The sequence below is a fragment of the Eucalyptus grandis genome, chromosome 5 (assembly GCF_016545825.1).
Source record: "Eucalyptus grandis isolate ANBG69807.140 chromosome 5, ASM1654582v1, whole genome shotgun sequence".
In the NCBI taxonomy this organism is placed as follows: Eukaryota; Viridiplantae; Streptophyta; class Magnoliopsida; order Myrtales; family Myrtaceae; genus Eucalyptus; species Eucalyptus grandis.
Genome location: NC_052616.1, coordinates 29,684,376 through 29,702,358, shown reverse-complemented (window position 1 = coordinate 29,702,358; position 17,983 = coordinate 29,684,376). Strand labels below are relative to the sequence as shown.

The following is a 17,983-nucleotide window of genomic DNA, read 5'->3' as shown; positions in this document are numbered from 1 at the left end:
CTTATTAAAGCCGTCGCCGTTCCTAATCCTTTCGGTGCCGGGCAAAAAAAAAAGAGAAAAAGGCAAACAAATCCGAGAAAGAAAGCGAAAGAGCATTGCAATTCTCCTGCCTCTAGCGCTTTGCTGAGTCCTGTTGAGAAATCCAGCTCAGATCCAGAAAGGGCTGCACGTCTCGTTGCGATCCAACCCGGTGAAGATTTTGAGCTGCTGACGGAGAATGAAGAGAAAGAGGGACTCACCAGACGCAGCGACCATGTCCACTGTCGATGATGGCAATTCGTCATCGGGGGCCGAATTCGAGGTGTTTTTGAGTTTTAGAGGCCCCGATACTCGCCTCAACTTCACTGATTGCCTTTATCACTCCTTAGACAAAGCTGGAATTCAAGTTTTCAAAGACGATGAAAATATCCGAAAGGGCAAAAAGATTGAAGGCGAACTTCTGCGTGTCATTGAATCCTCCAAAATATATTTGCCTGTCTTCTCTAGGAACTACGCATCAAGTAAGTGGTGTCTTCACGAGCTCACACACATGCTGAAGTGCTCGAGCAAAGCGAATGACAAAGTGATCCTACCCATTTTTTATGATGTAAATCCCGACGATGTAAAGCTCAAAACTCGATTGTACTCCAATGCTCTGAAAAAGCATGAGAAGAAGTTCAGCTGCAATCAGATTCGGCAATGGAAGGAAGCTTTGACCAAGGTCTCAAAAATCAAGGGATGGGACATGAAGGACAAAGGGTAAGAGTATGACTTTGGAATCTGCTTTTGTTCATTTTTGGCCCTAGCAATGAAAAGTGAGATTATAATAAAGAATAGAATTTTTTCCCATTTTTTTTCTATATTAATTACTCCCACCAAACACAGTATATTGGTTTATCCATTTTTGTTTTTTTTCCTAGTAATTGTTATCTTATGTTCTCCAATCACTCATCCAAACAGAGTATAGATCTAATTTTTCATTAGTCAAGATTTCCTTTTATTAAAGAAGCCCATTTAAAAATCCGATTAGTTTCATGTCTACAATATTCCTTAACTCAATAGTTCATTTGCCATGTGTTTCACCCTAAGACTCTTATGTCAATATGGCAGCCACGGTGAAATCATCAACATTATCGTTGATGAGGTTTTGACTAAGCTGATGAAAAGAATGAGAAATCTACCTAATCATTTAGTCGGGATCCATGATCATGTTGAAGCTATCATGGACATGTTAAACAAAGGTTCTCATGATGTTCACTACCTGGTCATCCATGGAATGGGCGGTATCGGTAAGACAACTCTTGCAAGTGCTATTTTTAATCAAATGTCTAGTCAATTTCAAGGATGTAGCTTCCTTTCAGACATTCGTGAATTTGCACAACAAGGAAGAATTGTTGACTTACAGAAACAATTGTTATCGAGATTCTCCAAGGTGGATCTCTAGGGATCCACAATTCTATTGATGTAGGGATTAACACAATTAGAGAAAGATTTCGTGATAAGAAAGTTCTCCTTATTCTTGATGACGTGGATAAGAGGGATCAACTCTCTAAGCTAGCTGGAAAGAGTGATTGGTTTGGTCCAGGAAGCATAATCATCATTACAACAAGGGACATCAACTTTTTGCCAATCAAAGAAAAGGACAAAGAGAGTAGTTTCCAAGCACATTCTCAAGAGTTTCAAATCTATAAAATGACAAAATGGATTTTTTCCATGCTCTTCGGCTTTTTAGTAAACATGCCTTCGGGATGGACTTACCACCACATGACTTTGTTGATATCTCAAGGCAAATTACCACCAAAACAAGTGGACTTCCTTTAGCTCTTGAGATTATCGGTTCCTCACTTTATGGCGAGAGCAAAAAGTTTTGGAAAGGCACTTTGCAAAAATTAGAGTTGGTGCCCAACCAAGTTGTCCTCAATAAATTAAAAATCAGTTATGACATGTTAGAGCCTCATCAAATAGAGATCTTTCTTGATATTGCATGTTTCTTCATTAGAAAAGATAGACTCCACCCGTGTTATATGTGGAAAGCTTCCAACTATTTTCCAAAGAGAGAACTACTTGTCCTTAGTCGTATGTCTTTGTTAAGGATAACAAAAGATGATACATTATGGATGCATAATCAACTTAGAGATCTTGGAAGAGAAATTGTTCGGCGCGAAGATGTCAATTTTCCAAGGAATCGTAGTAGGTTGTGGGAGCCCAAGATTGCCTTTGATGTGGTTCGGATGAAAGAGGTAAGCTATTGTCACCTTACTATTTTCTTTAGGTAAAAAATCAACCATGCATTTTTCAAAGGTTGTGGAGTTAGTTTCTTACTGGTTTTTTTTTTTTTTTTAACTTTTACTATGGAAAAGAGAAAATTAAAAAAGGTTTGTATAAGAACTCATGATGGTAATTCCATTACATATCACATATCTAAAAGGTTACAACGTGAAAGTAGCAAACACTTCATAAATACATTTAAACACAAGGTTATTGTTCAACAAATTATACGGGAACAGATCTAGATTGCAACTTCCTAAGCTATCAAAGCTATTTAAGGCTGATTTTATTTCTTTTACTCGGCAATGAGACTCCTTTCCTGAATTTTGGTAATAGATTTTGTAATTGATTGTAGTATGCAATCTTTTATGTAGAGACGGTAGAGCTTTCAAACAATATATGAGACTTTTATGAGGTTGGTTGAATATGTTTACTATTATGAAAGCATATCTTTTTTTCACATTGCTCTTTTATTTTGTAGAATCGGCAACAAGTCCTAAAACAAGACTTTCTAGCTCTTGTCTTCATCCTGTAATAAAACTCATAGGAAACCTAAAATGGGATGCTCTGGAGTAAATTGAGCTTCCACACACTCCAGACCAAGCATATTTCGGTGCATAGAGTCAAAATAGGGCTATAAACTCAAGAGACTTCTTTTAATTTGGTCTAGCAACTTTTTTCTAACTTGCAAAACCATTGCAGAGTTTTTGTGTTGTTTGAATGTGGAGGCAACATTTTCTATCAAATGGTTTTGCTCAATGATAATAAAGTTTTTTTGTTATCATTTTCCGATAGGAATTGGCTTAAATTGATGGAATAGAAATATTACTATGCTTTGCACAATGTAGAGAACTCTATCAAATTGTATGAGCCAGTCAGATTAACTTGATTAACTCTTTGTTATGGTCAATTTAGATCTATATGAACAAAACAGTAATGCATGTTTCATTAATGAATATAATGAAGCTCCTTAGACTTGTGCAACACAATGTTTGTCATCCAGTTCAAATGTTCACATATGCTTTTCCTATTACTAGGGGACATACAAAGTTGTGGCACTCAGATTAACAAGACTATACAAAGAGCATAGTTTCACAAGTGAAGAATTTTCAAAGTTGCCCAATCTAAGATATCTGGAATTAGAGGGCGGGAACTTGGTAGGGGACTTTAAGAATCTTCTCTCCAAGTTAACATGGCTCTCTTGGAGTAATTGCCCTTCGGAACTAAACGTGATGAATTTGTGTCTTGAGAAATTAGTCGTGCTCAAGCTTTCGGGAATTAACATTACTGAAGGTTGGGCCGGATGGAGGTCATGCCTGGTACAAACATCATACTATCCAGTTTACTTTTTCTTGGGCAAAAGAACACTAGAAGTATCAAATGTTATGTATAGCACTCACTTTAGTATCAAAAGTTTTCGCCGGCTCATTTAAGTGCTAAATCGAAGGAAAAACGACTACTTAAGTGCTAACGGTAAGAAATTCTGACCAAATTAATTATATAGCATTTATAATTAAAATTATAATATGACATGGCCAATTTTTTAAAAACTCCAGCCCATGTGGCATTTTCACGTGGTGTACTTGACACTAAAGTAATTGTTGATTAACAATGACTAGCACTGAAGCAATCACTTTAAACAAAATTTGATATTTAAATGATCAATATTCACAACTTTTAAACAACGTCATTAAGGATTATATGTTGACTAAATATGCTGGCAAACCACTTAGGATTGAGAAATTACTAAAATATAGCTACGTCGGATTTCCGACAACCAAGATCGAGATTGGCACTTAAGTGATCATTTAAAAAAAAAAAAAGTGGCATTGAAATGATCCAAAAAATTTTTGACACTACAGTGAGTGCCGTTCACAATTTTTGACACTTTTAGTATCCTTTTGCCCTTTTTCTTGTGTTTGTCTCGCTGACCAAACTTACCAATTTGCCATTATTGACTTGGTTGATTCTTGGTTTGTTTTTTCAGATGAGCAAGGACTTGAAAGTTATAGAAATCAATTCTTACCCAGGCTTAAAAAGGACTCCCGACTTCTCGAAATGTTTGAATTTGAAGAGATTGGTTATTAAACAGAGTACAAACTTGCTAGTGGTTGATGGCTCTCTCTCTAAACTAGAGCACCTGAAGCACTTCGAAATCATCTCTTGTGAATCCCCGAAGAGGGATGGTTGCGAACATTATCCGGTGCCTTTTGTATTAGGTAGTCTAAAATCAATGTCAAAGCTAGGAATGAGAGGGATGCACCTTCAAGAACTTCATCATTCCATTGGACAAATGACGCGTCTAGAGTATTTGTCTTTAGATTATTGTTCTTTTCTTAAAACACTTCCAAACTCCATTGGAGATCTTAAAATGTTGAGGTGGATAAGTCTTATTGGAACTTCGATAAAGAAGCTACCAAGAACAATGGGAAAATTAGTGTCTCTGCTTGAACTAGATTTGAGCATGACGAAAATCAAAAATTACCTACTTCTATTAGAAATCTCAAACGGTTGGAGATTTTAAGTCTAAACAATTGTGCAATTAGAGAGCTACCAAAAGCCATAGGGATGCTAGAGAATCTTACAGCTCCATATGCTAGCTTCTGTGAAAATATGGAGGGAGAAATTCCAACTGAAATTGGGGGTCTATCCTTTTTAACGAAGCTAGGGCTGACAAAGAGCAAGATTCGGAGGTTGCCCGCAACTATGAATAAGCTTTCTCATCTCCAACAACTTCTTCTGAATCAATGTGATGAACTTAAACAGTTGCCAAAGCTCCCTGTGAGTTTGAAGGAGTTAAAGATCTCATCTCATTTATTGTGGACAGCTCTTGACCTTTCATACCTGACTAACTTAGTTGATCTTCATATACGGGGTGACACTCCTAGGTTGTCAGAATTTAGACAAGGAGTTCCAAAGATAGAGTGGATCGAAGGATTATCTTATTTGGAGAGATTGACACTTGTCATTGGAGATGACACATGTCCTTGATTAATTTGGCTACTCTTTCGCGGCTTCAGATTCTTGAGATAACTTGTGTTGACTCGCGATCTCTAGTCGGGCTTCCATCCAGTCTTATAGAATTGACTCTACGTGATGTAAAGTCACCCATGGGAAGGTCACTCTTTTCCAATTTGACAAATCTGTCCCATTTGTGCCTTCTTAATTGCCAGTTGAGGGAAGTCGAATTTGATGATGTGCTTGGACAGCAACTAAAGAAACTCCGTAGTTTGTATTTGAGGGATACTGCAATGCTTGAGAGACTTTTGGTATCGAGATTAGAGGGCCTCCGAGTGTTGAGTATGAATGGTTGCCCTGGGCTAATGGAGACTCGAGGTCTGGAGAAATTAGAATCATTAGTTTCATTGGTTTTTTTGGGATGCGGTTCCTTGAAAGAGTTGCCTGATTTATCAAAATTAAAGAAGCTGTGGCTATTGGTTGTGCCAAATCATCTTCAGGAAAAGTTGTTTTATCCCCGTCTTCCGTACACGTGGGAAGGCCATAAATTTCATATTCTAGAAAGAAAATAGTTATCTCCTCCCCTTACAGTCGGTAAAAGTTCCTTTGGTTTCTTCTCCCTCTATAATTTTTTCTTTCCTGAGCAATTTTCTACTTGTCCCTGTTAGAAATATTCAGTTTAAAGCACCAACGCAAGTTCACTTTTAAGTCTTAAAACTATGATCTGTGGATTAAATATTTACGTTATTGTAGGAATTATAAGGTGGTCCATAAGTGAGATGATGATTGTAGAAGTGCTAATGGATGAAATAATAGGTGTTCACATTGTTTAAAAAGTGCTTAGAGGGACTTCATGTTAGCCAAGACAAAATTGATTCTATTACTTAAATGGGTATGGTATTTTCACAATAATAATAATTTCTTCCACAATTTAAGAACTAGAAAATGCTCTTTCATGACAATAATAACTTCTTCTTCGACAATTTTATGACTTAGTACGTGATGTACTTGTGTAATAGTTGTGGAAAAAGTTATTAGAGGTGTGGAAATATCACGAGCCTTGTGTAAAGGGATTAATTTGTTTAGTCACATATGTAGTGGAGGAGAGAGGAAGGTCTTTGAAGGAAGACAGAGTCATCGGTTAATTATTTATGGAAGCACGAGAGAAAACTGTTGGGGCAAATGACAAGGTAATATATCGTTTTGCAAATATACCGAAAACTTGTTAGAATGGATTATTGAAATCTATATGGATGAAAATTATTAAAGACTAATTTCTATCTAGGTCTTATGAAGTAGTCGAAAGTTCAAGGCGGCGATGGATCGCTATAATGCAGCAAAATTGCGGTTATTTTCTTGATTTTCATGTAATTTTGTCCAATGATTATTCCGATCATTAATTTGGCTAGTCGTCTTATGCAGAATTATTTTCATGTAATTTGGGGGTATCGATGGCACTATAGTTGATCATCATGGTTTCAGCAGACAAGCCGATTTGTTCGAGGCCAGGTGGGGGCTCGGTGCATCGTAGAACAATTGCGATATCGTTGAATCTCGTATGACCACCTTGTAGCTATTTTATTTTATTTTTCCAAATGCATGTAAATCTATTCCTTTTTTTCCGATAACGTAAAGACTCGTTCATATAGTGGAAACCTGGGCAATATATGTTTTCTTCTAAATTTTAGGTAACTAAATTAGCTCCGGCCGGAGTTGCTGGCCGGAGCCAATATATGATGCCCTGACAATGTGATTCAGATTCGATCGCCAATGATAAATTACATACCATATAATAACTCTGATTAGATAATTAAAAATTGAGATTTTTCACCTGAAAATGACCTTATGCTAGAGGACCAAAAATAGAATTTATCTCTTTGATTCAAACACCCAATGACCGAATATAAGTCCCGGTTTCTAGTGATAAATTCTACATTAGCAGGACATTTCTTTTTCGACTGATTGAAAGTAATTAATCTTAGGGATAAACTGAGACTCCTCATCTGCAGTTGGATCCATGTCTCGAGTGCAAACTATTTAAGTTACATATGTGGGTTCACCTTGTAAATTACTAATTTAGAAGGATCGCATAACCCGATAATGTATCAAAATAATCCTGTCACTCTATCTACTAAAACATACCAAGTAATAACATAGAGGCAACGCAGACATGGAATCAGAGATTGGTGAGTGTATTGGCTATGTCGATGACAAATCGATATCGGACATCTCCTCTGGCGAGTCGGTCCATGGCTTCGTTCACGTAATCCATCGCGATAACCTCCACATTCGACGTTATGCCGTGCTCTGCTGCGAAATCCATCATCTCCTGCGTCTCCTTGATTCCACCGCACATACTTCCCACCAAAGATTTCCGCCCTGCATTTTCGAATTTCCGATTATTCCGGAAAAATGGGTTAAAGCATTGGGACCTTATTTAACTAAGATGGACCAAAGTAGTTCAAATAATTAAAATAGAATAAAATCAGAGACCAATTTAAAAGAAATATTCACTTGTGAAGCAGAAGCAACTTTGAAGAAGAGATTTGAATATTTCCAAAGTTACCAAATAATGGAAAGAGCGGCACTTGAGCGGGCGTCTCAGATCAGGTGCGCTCAACATGATGAGCTTTCCATCCGTTCTCAGTAGATCCAACAACGGCTTCAATGGATGCGTCACCGAGACCGTGTCGATGATCCCATCCATTGTGCCGATCGCAGCCTATAATTTCTCAAATCAAATCAAATAAAAACATAAATTAAAAAGAAAACATGTATACATGAAGTAATTAGCAGAAGTTCTCTTGGCTTGTTTAAGTTTAGATTGATCAAAGTTCATTTTATAGGGAGAAAATTTCAATGCATATATCTGTTATGGTCAAATTGTATAGACAAACTTTTTTTTATATGGTCAACATATGATTTGTAATAATAATTCATTGCTTCACTGTGTTTTTTTTTTTTTTTCCATACCTGCATTTGCTTCATATCATGGCTTAGTATGAACGAGTCAGTCTTCAATTCCTCAATTGCTTCCTGCCTCTTGCTTTCCGAAGTACTTATGACGGTGACCTTGGCGCCGAACGCCTTGCCGAACTTCACCGCCAGGTGCCCCAGCCCTCCCAGGCCGACGACGCCAATACGCTTCCCAGGCCGGTCCAAACCGAAATGCCTGATTGGGCTGTAAACCGTGATCCCGGCGCAGAGTAGGGGAGCGCAGCCGGCGAGCGAAATGGCATCGGGGATCCGGACCGCAAAATGCTCGTCGACGACGAGGATGTCGGAGTACCCGCCGTAGCGTTTGGTGTCGCCCTCGGATTCGAAGATCGTGTACGTGTAGACCGGCTTGGGGCAGTAGTTCTCCAACCCTCCATGGCAGTTGTCACATTCTCCACATGAACCAATTAGGCAACCAACGCCTACTTTGTCTCCAACTTTGAATTTATTCACTTTGCCCCCAGCTTGAGTCACCACTCCTACAATTTCATGGCTATAATAAACCCATAAAAAAAAATTAATACCATGAAAAATCCTAAACTAATAACTTTATGACAAATTTATTCCTTATAACTAATTTACTTCAAATTAATTTAAAAATCTCAAATTAATACATTTATGATAAATTTACCCTTCATTAATTTTCATTAAATTATGTTTTTTTATTCCAAATTGATACATTTGTAATAACTAGTGGAGGACCCACCACCCCTACATCGCGCTTAATTTCCATTAAATTATGTTATTCATTAAATTATGTTTTTTTTTTGGTAAGAATCATTAAATTATGTTAATACCGTGAAAAACTATAAATCGGTACACTTGTGACAAATGGAAGGTAAAACATTAAACCGATATATTAATCAATTAGCATGTGTCATCCAACTCAATAATTTGACTATAAAATTAAAAAAAATTAACGGATATAGTAAATTTATTGCGAGCATACTAGTTTGAGATTTTTTGAGGACTCAAAAAAAAAAAAAGTCGAAAACCAGAAATTGACTTTGGTTAATTAAACGGAAGATTATTGCCTCTTTAGCTTCCTTAATTCTAAAGCAGCATATTGCCTTTACAATCTCTACTGTTGGTAATTATGGAGCAAGTTACTATGTGAGTATAACAAGCTCCCAAATTACCTCAAGTAATATTCAAAACAAGCAGACGAAGCCTAGACGTACCCGGGTACGATAGGGTAGCTCGAAATCCCGTGTTCATTCTTAATGATGTGAAGGTCGGAATGGCAAATTCCGCAGTACAGGATCTTCATCGTAATGTCATGATCTCGATTGGCCCTGCGACGCAGAACATGCGTTAGCGATAGCCAGGTCTTCAGGATCGTGTCCTGGATTATCAAAAAGTTGAAAGTAGATGCAAACCTTCTGGTGAAAGAGAAAGGAGAAAGGACTCCTGAAGAGTCCCTCGCTGCATAACCGAACGCTCTCTGCATCTGCTCTTCTTTCCCATTCAGCTTCAACGCCTCCATCTTCTCTTTTTCAATTCTCAGACTTAGTTAATTTGGGTTGATCAAATATCGTAAATGCATAGGAGGTTTTATAGGAAACCGTCTGGTTGGAAAAAATTTGCAGCTCATCGTTTCTGCCATTTTTTTTTTTTCCGTCAGGCGTTTGCCAGTTGATTATTCTTAACTCTTCTCCAAGAAAGAGGACGAAAAGTATATTAAACAGTGGAGTTGACTTTTTCCGTTTTCTTTTCTTGACTGGGAGTTCTGGTAAATTGGATTGAATATTCCAAAGGGAGGAATCAAAATTCGATTTTGACACATTTTTTGGGTCGTCGTTGTCATGTCATGCAATTTGTTGTTGACTAAGGAAATTTAGATTTCAATCATGCAATGTGTTTAAATTTAATCTCTTTGAGGATTGATATAACAAAGTTGGAGTTCAAAATCTCTCACTACAGATAGAAATATATATATATCAACTTTTAGGGGGAATTTTATAGACGATTGTATTAGAAACCGTTATTGAAACCCATTGATCCATGCTCTTCAGATCTCATGAGAATGCGCAAATTTAATTTGCTGACTTGTGGAAACACATGTAAGTATGGACCCCAGCCGTTCGCTATTAAATTTAAGCTCAGACGGTTCGAAAGTCTTTTCCTCCCAGTCCCACCGGTGACATTCAGCTCATTTTGGAACTAACATTTGGTGTCGACAGCCTATAATGCCTTACCAGACTAGAGATGCTTCGCCGGGTACATCATAGATCCTGTCAAATAGCCTTCAAATCTGGCGCATCCCGTAGGTAAAATCCATATACGACTCGACCCGACCCGACTCTGCACCATGCCCATCGCCCGAAATAGCGACCCTCAATAACCGGTCATGACAGAATATGACATGAGTCACGCAATTTCACACGCCCCTAAAAAAGCGATCATCAGACTTCTAGTATACATCATTTCCCTCAGATACATGAGTTTCACTGTTGCATCGCTCAATCAGCTGTCAGCTCTCCCACATGCCCGACATGGAACGAACAGTTCAAACATAAAGCGGATTTCCTAACCACGAAGCTGCTGGGTAATCATTTCATATGCACTGATGAAGCAACTGCAATGGCACTTTATCTCTGAATTAGCAGTTTTCGCGAATAGACCACAAACAAACAGGATGCTCCGATGCAGAACTTGCCATATTAATTCACCTGCAGAAGAGCAACCGATAAGAGAAAGAAAGGAAATAGAGACATCTACTTGAAGACGATTGGAGCATCAATAAGCTTTTCTTCCGCTCTTCTTCTCCAATAGACAAAAACAAACTTGTTTCAAGAAATTATCGTAATTACTGCAACAGCTCGAGGTCTGGCCTACGATCAACTATTTCTCCTTTAGAGTCGTCAGAAAATGCATCAGGATACGTGGCCAAAAGCTTCGCCTTCATACTCCTGGCGTTACAAAAAGAAAAAAAAAAATTAGATCAGTTCATCGACATGCAGAAAAACGATCTTTAATTTAACCTCAAGAGCTCATCAGAGGCAACCATTCCATAGAATCGGGTACCGAACATATCTGAGAGGATTCTAGGTATATGAAGCACACACAGAAGGTCCCAAAATAATCAATCACAAGTCAAAAATGTGCTAAGCAACTAAGATTATAAATGGGATTCCTACAAAAATTGAAATCAGATTGCCCTCTGAAGATATTATGTAATTCCATTATAGAAATCTCCTCTCTCATATCAAAATACAACAGGTTTCATCTTTTTAATTGCAGAAAGAAGTTGACAAGCTCCAACCAAATCTATGTGCAATGAACAGTAGGAATTCAAGTATAAAGGGGCAAGTAGTCGTCGTAAATTGCTGCACACTTTGGATGAAGGTCAATATGACTGTTTATCTAGCTTATCTATTTTATCAGTTACCACTAAAAAAATACTATCAAAGATAACATCAAAATTTTGGTTGCCCCTTATATGTTCATACTCCTCATTGTGAAATTTTGAAGTTCTCTTATTTTCATTATTAATTATAAGAACAGTGAACTTGTGCTCCTCATGAAATTTTTGAAAATCAAACAAAGAAGTCATGTCCTATTATTATGCAAGGTAAACATGGATTTTACAATAAGAATCCTACTTGAAAGAGCCCCACTCCAATGACCGTGATTCCATTCCATTCCACTCCACTACCTTCCTAAGAGAGAAGAATGACAGCTAAAAAGATCCAGGGACTTAATAAAAGTGGAGTATGACTTAGATACCAATATAGTGGCATCTGCATATCAGACTATCACATAAAATGAACTTTATTTTCCCTTTCAATTTAAAGTTTTTTCTTTCAAAACTTTTTAATTTAGTATTGTACTATAAACAACTTATCTAAGCTCGCAGATGCTTTTTACATTATCAATCCCTTCTTTAAAACTTTAAGCATGGACAACACACTTTCATCAAATTCCCAAGTTATCAGCAGATATTCGATCCAGAAACAGATGAAACCCTATCATTACCTAGTAAAAACAAAGCCTTAATTTTAATCATCAACTCTACCGTTGCATCCCTACACTGTGGAAGCACAGACAGACATGTGAAATTGGGAAGGCAGAACATACAGAACACCTAGGCATGGTCAGTTCTTCGCATCCCAGCATGTATGTTTTGTTGATCAACTTAAATGACACTAAGTAGAAAATCTAAGCTTTAGTCTTTAGTGTCAATAGGAAGTTAGACCAGAGTGAGTACCTTGATCATAACCAGCAATTCATTTAAAGAAAATGACTAGCAATTTCTAGAAGATATCCCAAAATAGTCTGATGAAATCTGCATTCTTTACAGAATTTATTGACAGCAAAGTCGAACAAGTGAGCAAATATAACACAGATAGTATAGCAATCATGATGAGGAAGACCAGTTTATAGGCTCTTTATGGTAAACATGCTTGTTTTTTCATGTGAAGTTATTAAATGTGTTTTGAGTGATTGTGAAGTAACATCTTCATCAATAAATGGGCTACAAGTTATTAAAAGAAAGTGGAAACATCAGGAGCAGACATAACTAGGCACAAGAAATTGACTCCCAACATGAACATTAGGAGCAAACATCAGGAGCTAACATTTAGATCACATGGCCAGGATAAAATGACGTAAACAACAAAGCAAAGAACAGGATGAAGTACAGCAGGCATGTGTTCCCAATGATTTGTCAAGCAATATGTATATCAGCTGTGAACCAAATGACTAATCACCTTATGGTGCTTTTTTTTTCTTTTTTTGGTTGGAGACATTTCAGCAGTATACCCTCAATTAACTACAAAAAGAATAGTTGTTTAAACATAATTGAAACGTCCCTGAGAAGTGAAGATACTCCTGGACAACAAATTATCAATTCATTGTCCAAGAAATTTTAAAATGAAGCATATCATAACTTAAAGCTTAAAAAATCCAGACAACCAATTATTAGCCAGCATGTCATGACAATAAGAATGCAACTAGAGATAATAATAATGTACCTTAGCTTCTGAAAGATGTAGTCAAGGTCCGACTTCATGGACCTCAAGAGACGGGTATTTTTGGAGAAATCACCTGAAACCTCATTAAAGCAATTCTCAGAATATTCATTAAAATGTGAGAGCACCGCATTGCTGTCCTGTAGCCTTCCCAAACTGCAATTTGAACCACAAAACAGGAAACAACCATCAAAAGAAGATAATATTACAATAAGCAATCCATCTAGAGCAACCAGACAGTCCAAAGATGAAATGGTAAGAACTACACCGCACGTCATCCCACAGAAGAATTTTACCAACATAAGCAAGTCCATCTAAAGGAACAAGTAACCCATTCAAAGATCAAAAGGGGACAAGCATGCCGCAAGTCATCCACAGTGAGGAAAACAGTAGCATATGTACTTAAGTAGCACATCCACACAGATATGATTAATCTAAATTAATTATGCTAAACATAGACAGCCCTCATTCTTTTAACTATCAATGGTTAGAAAAACAGGTAAGCACAGAAATCTCCCATAACCAGCCAAATAACTGGCCAGGATCATTTCATGGAACAAATATACAGCATGTATGTAGGTATGTAATGTATTTTGAAAGTATGCACGTACTGATGTACTTATGAAACTATCTATATTACAGGTAACCTATATGTATCAACATATATATGTGAATGTCTCCAATAAAATAATTTTCTGGTCTTACAGAATCATTCAACATTTGAAGCCACTTATTTCCAATTTATCTTAGATGTCCACCCAGAAGATCAGATCCTCTATACTAGTCTAAAGATTTTGAACTCACGCAGCAAAAAGCCTTAAATGATAAAGAAATCACCATAACCAGAACATGATCCTAAGTAGTGCAGAATTGCCCAGGCTCCAATTCGTAATCAAGTGAGCTGAACAAATACAAGAAGTGTGAGTCCACTTCCAACAGGTTTAGCATTCTTTACACTGAACTGGAACCCAAGAAGAGAATGTCTAGTTCTCTTATCACTTCATCTGCTTCTCCTTTTCCACTCTAGCTTGACTCTATTTTTTATTACTCAATTCATTTTACAAAATCTTCTGGCCTTGCTAAATGGGAACTAGCCTACCTAAAGACATATCTAAAGCTAACGGTCATTCTATCAGGCATTTGGATGATAGTTAAAAGTGCATGTTTTTCATAGTTGACCCAGCATAGAGAACCGCATGTATGAATCTTAGTCAACAAAAATGACCCATAATACTGCGTTAGATCATAAATACTGGAACTCAAATGAACCGATCATCTAACTTTGAACATCCACTTTAAGGATATGAGCATTTCCTATGAATTAGATAGTTTGTTAACTTAATTTTCCACAACCATCTTATGATGAATTATCATCCTAGTTTCCTATGAATTAGATAATTAAGGCACTCATTTTTCCACAAGAATCTTATGTTATCATCCTTGTTTGCCCAAGGGTGGAAAGTACATGTTTATCATAGAAGCTAAACATTCAAATCAAATCAGAAGCTTTCCCAAAGGAGAAGCAAAAGTATTTTTTATATATTGAGAGTAAAATATGTAAGATTATTTTGACAAATGTAATAGTCGTTGATGCACTTCTGTAACTATCATCAATTTGCTACTACTGTGTAAACAGTTGATGTAAATAATAGTAGGGAAAAAAAAAAGCACATCAAATGTGTAAAGTTTCACTTGGTTTGACTTATTCTCCTTTGTCTATATGCATTGATGACTAAGAATAAAGAAAAATGGCAATTTGAATGAACCTGAGGTAGCTTTCTTATTCATAGACGAGAATATGATGAGACAGACGTAAGGGAGAATGCAGGATATTTACCAAGTGAAAGGATTCACCTATAGATAGATCATAGTGAAGAACACCAGTACAGACATACCTCTTTCACTGACTAAAAATTTCCAACAAAAGTGAAGCTTTTCCTTCACTAGAAACAAAATTATTTTTCAGGAAAATCCAGAAGTTGGACCTCTTCTGTGCATTCCTCATATTTATTTGCTTTAGTTTCACATTGATCCATACTAACTCCTTGGCAGACCTACTTGTGTGGTAAATTTCCTAATTCCTAATGCAACATTCCACTAGGCATCACTTAAGTTCCAGAATTCAACATACACCGCTCCACTTTTATAGTTCAAATTCTGAATAGATATAAAATGCAGTATGCCAGCTCCAAGAAAAAAACTACAAGATCTCACGGAGACACAGAATTCAACATACACTGCTCCACTTTTACTGTTCAAATTCTCAATAAATATAAAATGCAGTATGCCAGCTCCAAGAAAAAAACTACAACATCCCACCAAGAGAGAGAGAGAGAGAGAGTACATGAGGTCCTGTGTTTGCTTAAGGGAATCAACATCATCTGTATTAATGAGGGTCTTGAACTCTTGAGAAACCTCCACTGATGCCTCTTTTATTGATTCTTTCTCTGATTCTTCCATTGATGATAGAGTGTAAAAACTTCTGCACTTTGAGAAAAATTCAAATAAGGGGCATGTAACATGGAACTGCTCACAATTTTTCATTTTGAAAAAGAAATGGTAACTTGACATTAACAATCAGGCCATACAGTTCAGGATATGAGAGCCACAATCAATGATCTTCTTCTCATGTCCAAATGATCAAACTCAGCAATCCACTATTATTTTTGACAGGTAAGGTGGGATGGGCAAATAGGAATATGAAGAAAGACCTCTTGGACCTTAGTAAGTTGTAACACAACTAAACCAACGACAACCAGCGTGAGCAGCTATGATTACTGGTGTTAGAATCCAGGAACCCAAAAAATCCTTAGGCATTCGAGATAAAGATTACTCTTTAGGTAGTCCATGCTATATAAGTTCACACAGCATTCCATTAAAAATGCAGAAGAAAACTGCTATCACTTTATCAGCATATATGGTGGTAAAGAAAACCAGCAAAGGTTCAAAAAGGAAGCACAAGGTGATAGGAGCAAACAACCTAAGACTTCCCCTCTCATACCGCCTTTTAGATTATTGGACTATAATCCACTGAGGTAGGTCCAGCAACGCGGGAGATGACTCATTAACATGTACATGAAATGACAGGACCCAACTACACAACCTAGAAAGTAAATCCAAATACAGCAAATGCATAAAGAGAGGATTACGAAATGGCATATCCTGCCTCCCTTGGAGGGTCATATGGAAGCCCACAAAGCTAATTATACCAGAGAAATGCTAGCAAGCTTCCGTGACTTATTAAGCAGACGCTTAATCAACAACCACATCGAGCACTAAAGCTTCAATTTGTAGCAGTGCAGCAATACGATTGACCTTAAAAAGTTCACACAATCTAAAACGCCATAAGCCGCCACAAATCGAACCTTTTTACCTGGGTGGACGTCAAATTACAACCATTTTGAACAAACATCACAACATCAACATCAATATCAACATCAACATCAATTCCCCCTGACATCATTTACACGACTATTAAGGCACTTCAGTCGTCTGAATCAGGTATACATAACTGGTCGACCTGCCAGCTTGCAGAAATGAGAACACCCACGAAAGATCATCGACCGATGAGCAAATTTCGACGTTCAAAATCAAAACTTTTCAGTGCCCAATTCATGATACTAAGCGCAACTTTTCCCACCTGACATCCTTACCTTGAACTCTGCTTCTTCACATCACGCTCCGGACATTGTGGGGCGTTTAATCTGCACGGAGAAGTTTTCCGAACGGTAGAGATTCGCAAGGATGACAGTCGATCCCGTTTCGTGATCACAGAAGAGAGAGAGAGAGACTGCGTTGATTTGAGTAATCGAATGGTTATTTTCTCGGAAGAAGGGGGAAGAGGAAAAGAGGAGAATTGCTTTTCCAAATCCTAACTAAAAGTTTCTCTCTCCCCTAACATGGGAGTGGACAAAAACTATTACAAATTCGAGAATTGAATTTTTTTTTTTTTCTCATCTTTTTATGACAAGGGGTGTGGAGAAACGGGTCGACCAATTCGACTAATCTCCATTGGGTGTAATAGTCTCCTGGCCGTGTGTAAATTGAGTAATTAGAGATTGAAACTTAAATTTTGTTGCAAAGGAATGTGGTTATATTTGTATATGTTTCGAGGCAAATATCCCATCAAAAGATACATTGTTATTTTATAGAGGTTGTGAGGAGCTGTATAAAGTGAAGTTCACATTTAAAGTTCCATAGGATGATAAGAAAGATCTTTTACAAGATTCCATAAGGTACACATTATTTTAGCCCTCGCTTGGCCCAAGTTCAATATAAAATATATGTAAAAAGCCATAGATGAGTTATATCATTTAAACATGGCCCTATACATATCAGAAATAGTCATTCAATTCACAACTTGAATGCAAATATCAATATTTAATGTCCGATTTCAAAACTATTGTCATGCTTACTATCCTATGAGAAGGCCTACTAAGTTTCTCCCTTCACGTAGGTCTCTATCAGCCCTGGCTTGGCCCAAACAGGACATTCTAGAATATTACGCATACTCACAACACCTCAATTGATTCACACTATAGACAGAACATTAAAACCAACGACAAATCCTTCAATCGTTCACAAAGCCATCCTAGTGCCATTCCTCAAGATATAGAGACACGATTTGGTCATTCCACAGTATGGAGGATAGGGGTGAGCATCAATCCAGGGTCAACCTTGGACCGACCCTGGACCGGTCCAACTCTGCCGATCCTAGTCCAGTTCTTAGGGAGATTGGGTCGATCCTTAGTCTTAGAATTACTAGACCAGCATTGTGCGGGTTGGTCCTTGATTTTGAGAGTTCTAGA

The 17,983-nt window shown here is 37.3% G+C and overlaps 4 protein-coding genes across 7 annotated transcripts; 2 read left to right on the top strand and 2 right to left on the bottom strand.

The window, feature by feature from the left end:
• The first annotated feature begins 253 nt into the window (after nucleotides 1–253).
• LOC120293817 (toll/interleukin-1 receptor-like protein) lies at nucleotides 254–1,423 on the top strand. Its single transcript, XM_039313575.1, has 2 exons — nucleotides 254–738; nucleotides 1,090–1,423. Exons 1-2 carry the CDS (start codon nucleotides 254–256, stop codon nucleotides 1,421–1,423), a joined length of 819 nt encoding a protein of 272 aa, XP_039169509.1.
• A 264-nt stretch (nucleotides 1,424–1,687) lies between these two features.
• LOC120286298 (disease resistance protein RPV1-like) lies at nucleotides 1,688–4,781 on the top strand. Its single transcript, XM_039314175.1, has 3 exons — nucleotides 1,688–2,219; nucleotides 3,285–3,566; nucleotides 4,235–4,781. Exons 1-3 carry the CDS (start codon nucleotides 1,728–1,730, stop codon nucleotides 4,769–4,771), a joined length of 1,311 nt encoding a protein of 436 aa, XP_039170109.1. The 5' UTR covers nucleotides 1,688–1,727; the 3' UTR covers nucleotides 4,772–4,781.
• A 2,551-nt stretch (nucleotides 4,782–7,332) lies between these two features.
• LOC104425579 (probable mannitol dehydrogenase) lies at nucleotides 7,333–9,688 on the bottom strand. The gene is given in 6 exon segments (XM_010038299.3): nucleotides 7,333–7,584; nucleotides 7,772–7,811; nucleotides 7,814–7,927; nucleotides 8,179–8,695; nucleotides 9,384–9,497; nucleotides 9,582–9,688. Coding segments are annotated over 6 exon segments (1,095 nt in total). The 3' UTR covers nucleotides 7,333–7,381.
• Nucleotides 9,689–10,220: 532 nt separating this feature from the next.
• LOC104425580 (kxDL motif-containing protein 1) lies at nucleotides 10,221–17,072 on the bottom strand. 4 transcript variants are annotated; one of them, XM_039311930.1, is made up of 5 exons: nucleotides 16,816–17,072; nucleotides 15,520–15,657; nucleotides 13,179–13,331; nucleotides 11,016–11,114; nucleotides 10,221–10,874 (listed from the first exon to the last, which is right to left on the bottom strand). In XM_039311930.1, the coding sequence occupies exons 2-5, from the start codon at nucleotides 15,633–15,635 to the stop codon at nucleotides 10,871–10,873; spliced, it is 372 nt and encodes a 123-aa protein (XP_039167864.1). In that variant the 5' UTR covers nucleotides 15,636–15,657; nucleotides 16,816–17,072; the 3' UTR covers nucleotides 10,221–10,870. The 4 variants fall into 4 exon arrangements, with proteins under 4 accessions (XP_039167864.1, XP_039167863.1, XP_039167862.1 ...); XM_039311929.1 differs by having other exon boundaries at nucleotides 15,520–15,662; nucleotides 16,829–17,072; XM_039311928.1 differs by having other exon boundaries at nucleotides 16,829–17,071.
• Between the last annotated feature and the right edge of the window lie 911 nt (nucleotides 17,073–17,983).